At 37.2% G+C, this 6,373-nt stretch overlaps 1 protein-coding gene across 1 annotated transcript in view; it reads right to left on the bottom strand.

Annotated features, from left to right (window-relative positions):
- Positions 1-205: 205 nt before the first annotated feature.
- Positions 206-6,373, bottom strand: part of STK24 (serine/threonine kinase 24) — a 51,530-nt gene continuing 45,362 nt past the window's right edge. The window contains exons 10-11 of the mRNA XM_053936080.1: positions 5,552-5,688; positions 206-3,220 (exon numbers count right to left, since the gene is read on the bottom strand). Coding sequence (XP_053792055.1) covers positions 3,184-3,220; positions 5,552-5,688 — 174 coding nt within the window. The 3' untranslated portion in view covers positions 206-3,183. The remainder of the gene's footprint in view (positions 3,221-5,551; positions 5,689-6,373) is intronic.

Genomic DNA, 6,373 nt, shown 5'->3' with positions numbered 1-6,373 from the left:
TATCATCTGTTCCCACAAGCTCACACAACAATGATGGATCTGCAAAGGAACCGTGGCACTGCAGAGTGAAGATACTGCTTTGTTCTGTGTTCTGTGCCCTAGCACATCATCCTTCAGTAAACTGGTCAGCAACTACAAAGTGCAACTGCAGGGAAAATTAAGGTAAAAAAATAGATCTGAGAGTTACAAAAAAGCAAGCCTTCAGTTCAAATAACTGATTTTATTGGTTTTAAACAGTGAGTTTATTTACTGCCTAATCATGAAATCCCTGACAAATAAGCAGTTCTACTAATTTAAAGGTTTGCATAAATAGGGATAGCTTGTCATTTAGTCAAGACTGAGTGAAGTACTACCTGCACAGAAAAATCATCAGTGCAACATCATAACACAGACATGTTTTAAGCATGAAAAAACCTCTCAAAAATATCAATACACTTCTTTTCCTCTGAGAAACTGAGGCGGTGCTTCTTTCAAGTGAAGCTCCTCTTCTGTTACCAATATAGACCTGATTTTTAAAGCATCAATACTTTTCAATAGCAAATGATTGTACTTCTACATTCAAGATACAGCACACTTTTTTTCCAGTGAGTCTCAGTTTAAGATAGTCTATATTTAAATAATCTGTATATTACATATAAAAATACACATCTCTACCATAAATGAGGTCTTGTCTTATTCTAAATGCCCAAGCCATTTGGCCACCTGCCCTCACCACAAGTCTTACTCATCTTAAGCTCTGACACATTCATCAAGCAAATTCTGCCACTATCTACTCAGAGAAGGAGTTCCTCAACATACAGTCCTGGAACACAACTAAAATGCAACTCAAAACATATATATAACTTTTCAAATGAGTGTTCAAAGAGTGTACTTTAGAATTTAATTCAACTTGCTGATTGATAAATTCTTGACATTCAAGCCAGCAGCATACGTTTAACTTCTCCACTAAGTCTCAGAGTTCTGTGCATCTCCAAGTAAGCTCACTTTAATTTCCAGTCCATACATTAACAGATGACTAGGGTACAGCTTACACTGATCAATTTCTATTTCCAGTGCAAACACACCTGTTGATTTCCTTGTGCAGTCACAGCACAGGGATCTATTGAAGGCTGAATGTTCTCATATTGAGACATCAACAGGTAAATTTCCCATTGCACTGCATTCTGATGCCCATTTCACAAAAGCAGTGCTAAATTTGTTTCCTCAGAAGTGAGCCTATCCATAACACTTAAGAGCACACTAAACATTATTTAAAATATTAATCAAAGTGAAGTTGTAAAACATTGCTCAAACTTTAGCACTGTTCAATTTATTTTAAATTCCCTTAGCCATAAAGGAAACCCATTACCTCATTAGGTAGGCTGGCAAATGAGTAGTGCCTGAAAGCACGGGCACAAGATGAACACACACCCAACATTTCTTCCAACTGTTGTTTCAACCTGGGCAGAAGTTTATTAGCTCTGTTAGCAAGACAGTGTCCTCTTACTGTTCAATTCTTAAATTAATAAATTAAGGCTATTAATATGCATAGACTAAGGGCTACCATGGTGATAGAAGTCCTGGAAGGAGACCTCACCAGCTTCCACAATGGTTAGAGTACCTGGGTTTCTTGTACCAAGCCAGGCAGATATGCCTGTATTTTAAATGTTAATCCTTTCCGTTCCAAAGCTCCCATCTATATATATTTTTTTAAAAGTAAATATATAAGTTACCTCACGGTCATGCAAAGCATAAAGTCATCAATTTCTTCATTAAAAGAAGGCAAAAATGCTCTCTTAGCTACTGGAATAAGAAGAACCTGAATATAGTCTTGGTGAAACCAACCAAGGTAAACCTCAGAGTAATACTGGGGTGGGGGGGGAGGGAAATAGCAGTTACATAATCCACTGTGCATATAACTAATGAACTAGTATTACTGTTTCCAAGATCTGTAACACCTGAAGTCAGCTATCTAGAAGCCCTCACAGGAAGAGTGGAAATTTTAAAGTTCAGGATTTCAAGAAGTAACACTTCTCTGGAGAGGCAAGCAGCAGGACCCAGCACACAGCACTCGGGCTGTTTTGCAGTCTCTCTGTCCAACATCTAGCAGTTTTGGCAAAGAGATGCACAGATCGAGGCAGCAAGACCAAATATTGAATCTATGGATAATTTTTCTTTTATGCTGAAAGACATTTGTTTTAATGAAAAAAATAGGCATGATAAAGAAATACTTGCCACTGTCTCAGAATCTACACCTTAAGGAGATAATTTAGAATAAATGAAGGGAATAAAGATTTCTGTGAGCATTTAAACATGTTCAGGTGAAAAAAGACTGTGTCAAAATTTCACAAGCTTCACAAATATCTGTTACTAAAACTGAACTATTTCAGAATTCGCATTGGCACAGTTTGAAACTGAAGATATGAAAGAACTCATTCTCTAGGAAAAACAATAATTTTAAATTTAAAGCTTTGAGAGACCAGGTGTATGAAACTTAAAACAACTAGAAGTAGTACCATAAATAGAAAATGATGCTAAAAATATAAGTAAAAAGAAAGAAATGCTAGAGAAACAGAATAAAATTGTGTCTGTGCTGAGGTACAAATAGAAGGTTCTATAATACAGGATTAACTCTTTCAATGGCAAATACTTCACATACAAAAATCTAACCGAGATTCACTTATCACAGAATCCAAACTTTACATGTAATAAAGGCAAGGCAATACTCAGTTATGGCCTGTCAAATGTTTACCCCACTAACATTATCTACAAAAGCACTTTACCATTTTGTACACAGTGATTCCTTATGCACATTGAAAGGCTTTCTGTTAAAAAAGACATTATATACATATCTGTACACAATTCCAACAACCATGCTCCATCTCCCAGTGGAATTCTTAAAGCAAGATACCTGAGGTTTCTCAATATCTTTTAATTTCTCTAGCACAAACCTAAATATACATTTCAGATTTTACAAAAGGACACCTCCCTGGAATATGTGCATTATCATTTTAAAAAATTATAGCTTTAAGGAGCTGAAAAAGATTGCCTCCATCCAAGAGACTTCATTTTCACTCTTAGGAATGTCCTTCCTCCCAAGGACTTTTCAGAGACTGAGAGGCAGAACAGCATTATGGTGCACGCCTTCCATGCAGACACCATGGGATCTCTGCTGTCTTGGGAAAGCCAGGAAGGAAGAGTATGTCAGTAGGATGAAGAACTTCCTCCAGCTAGGGAATATCTGAAGAGGAAAAGAAATAATTACTGTTGCAACTTTTAGAAAGGCATTCTACAAGAAGCAGCAATGAAATGATTCCATTTTACGCTGTTGAAGTTCTGGCCTTTTTCCTTGCACAGTGGCACTCGCCACTGCCACCCCATCTTAAAGGAAGAGCCATGGAACTGAACAACCCTGTTAAAGTATAACTGCTTTCCTAACAAACAGCAAAAACCTGTGCTCAAATGTTTTACTGAGCAGCACTTAATGATGGAAGAACATTTAGTGACTTCAACTTTCCTACTCTGCAAGCTTACATTTTTTCAAAATATTACTGGGCCAGGACAACTCTATCTCTTTGTTTAAGCAGATTCTTAAATCACCCACAGAAATAACCACACCTTTTAATCGTATCAAGTTTCTGGTAAACTTCACCAAACATCCAAAATCAAAAATGGAGAGGGAAGGTAACTAGATTCAAGCACGTTACTGGGCACCTATTCTGAGGGTCCCAATTAATTCATTCAGACAAGCTTACAAAATCCAGTTCTAACCAATTATAAAGGGGAGTGAAAACATAACCAGAAACTTGTTGTTGAAAACCTATCTTCAGTAATTAGCTACCAAATTGAGAGGGTATTATACTGAATGACCTAATGAGGTAATAGAGTATACTTCTTGTAGCACCCGACCAAGAAGGAATTACTTTTTCAGGATTTGACTAGCTCCAAAAAACAGCTTTATCCCGAAACCTACTCATCTATGGAATGATTCAAGCTCATTTTTAGTGGGAGTTCTTGCTATTCATTCTTTCACTCCCTTTCCGAAGTCATTATCCCATACTAGCTGGAATATCATCCCTGAAAAAAAAAGAAAAGTTCACCCAGATGTGATTCAGAGACAAGCATTCTCCATGAATAATTCTTTCTCTCCTGGAAAGAGAATGGAGTGCTTGCCTTCACTGCTCTAAGGCATTATGAGGAAGTAAAACAGGTAACAGTCCAAGGAAGCAGAACAGAAGGAAAGCAATGCTAAATAGGTAGATAAAGGGTTCTGAAATCTTTCTCGCAAGACAAAAATTATGAATGTTGCTGTCATGACAGAACAAGTATATCACTTCCAGAATCTCCAAAAATGCCCATGTCTCGGCACTGTCTCCACATGGCCATTTTCAGCCTCAATTGCAGCATCAAGTCTTTGAGGTTTCCAGTTCCAGGAAGATTCTGTACCAGACTGATAAAAATACAACACTGAGATATTAGCTGATGAAAGACTGGATTCAATTTTGGAACCCCTAATGGAAAAAACTGAGATGGAAGCTCCAGCAACTCTTTCAAGTCTGCCAGGACCAAATGAGACAGGACAGGACATCTGGCATTAGAAGTAACCTTTCAGCACTAGAGATGCTGACTGGGCTTCATTCTTAACAGCCCATAAAGCAACAAGCATGATTGCTTGTAAATTTCTTGGCATTGGTTTTTACTGTAGGAGAAAGTGCCAGCCTGGAAAATCTGTGCTTCAACCTCAAAGCTGTGAATTCCTAAACTTTATCAAGCTGTGGTTACATATAGTATAAGGAAGACACCTGCTCAGGGTGATGATCTTCCATGTGGTGGTCCATGATTAATCATTGACATGAGTTTTTTCTAGTACCAAGCAATCCAATCCGGCTGCTGTGAGTTTCACAACAGCTGTGGGCTCCTAGATTCAATGTTGCATTTATAGCCTCCCCCAGCAGCAATTCTGAAATTTATACCTCCTATCTTTTCTTGTGCAGCATTTAAAGGAACAGAAAATTGATTATTTGTTCCTAATATATTCCTAAGGAAGGCCGTTAGAAAATCTCAGGAAATTTGGCCTTTTGAGGTAAGACCAAATATCGGTTTTGGAAGTGTCATTCAAAGGCCATACAGATTGTCTTTAATGAAAGAATAAGGAACCACTGACTATGTGAGCGAGGGAAACACAGACCAACTGAACAGTCAATTTATCCATGTGGGTAAAAGAAACTAAGAGTGACACTGAGTGTTCTCTGCAACACACACCCAGACACCAAGGAAGCATGTGTCCCTTACAGGAGCTGCAAAGGGAAAAGCCTGTCCAGTCTCATTTGACACACAATATGCACACCAATAGGATGAACATACATATATGCTATCACCTGAAGCTAGAAATTAGAACTGCTGATACAATTAAGTGTTTTTCCAGTAAGCAAACAACTGCACAAACTGCAGGCACAGGTGGTTTTCTTCTCCATTAGAAACAAAAATTAATTCTTTCAATTCAACATAAGCCAAATATTTATAGAATCAGATCTGCAGCTTTCTGTAAGCCATACTGAAATAGTTTCATTACCTCTGAAGCCTCTGCACAAGATTTGACACCATGGTATCTGCAATGCCTGGACAAGCCTCTTCAGCTAAATAAACTGCCTTCCTCAGTTCTTCTATGGAATCTGTGTTACCACCACACACCTCACTCTTCTCTTTCAACTGAAAGGAAATCAGGAAGAAATATATTAATAAGATATTAATAAATATTTCTATACACAATATAATGCAGAAGCTTGTTAGAAAGTGACTATCAGTGTTCACAATGTCAGCATTTGACTTTCATCATACACCCTCACATACTGAAGACTTTTTTCAAGCAGAAGTTTGTCTTTACAGTACTTATCAGGCTGTCATTCATCTTCACACATCTTCAATCTTCACACATCCTTTTCAGCATGCTCACAGTCAAAATTGACAACAAAGCATCCCAAGGACAAAAGCAGTATTTAACTGTAGCTGTTTGGTCTCAAGATGTGGTTCCTACACTTTAGTATCCATACTTGCACACCTATAGTTTATACATATACACTGCAGTAATTTTATCAACTTTTAAAAATAATTATATCTTTATAAATTCTTTTCTTATTCCTCATATATTCTTTTTCAAAGTTGTTTTTAAGTATTTGGGGAGAGAGTATAAAAAATATAAAACACAGAATGGGAACAAAATACATTTTTCATCACTGAAATTCAAAAGTAAAATTCTTGATGATCTGGTCCACAACTGTATCTTGGAACAACGAAGAGCTTGAAATTTGTAGTAAGATAAATACATAAAGTAGTGTCAAAAATAGAATGCTGCAACCCTAACATTTACACACCTTTTTCTTGTCATGTTCATTGC

Source organism: Vidua chalybeata, chromosome 2 (assembly GCF_026979565.1).
Source record: "Vidua chalybeata isolate OUT-0048 chromosome 2, bVidCha1 merged haplotype, whole genome shotgun sequence".
Classification (NCBI taxonomy): Eukaryota; Metazoa; Chordata; class Aves; order Passeriformes; family Viduidae; genus Vidua; species Vidua chalybeata.
This window is presented reverse-complemented; position numbering and strand designations above follow the sequence as displayed.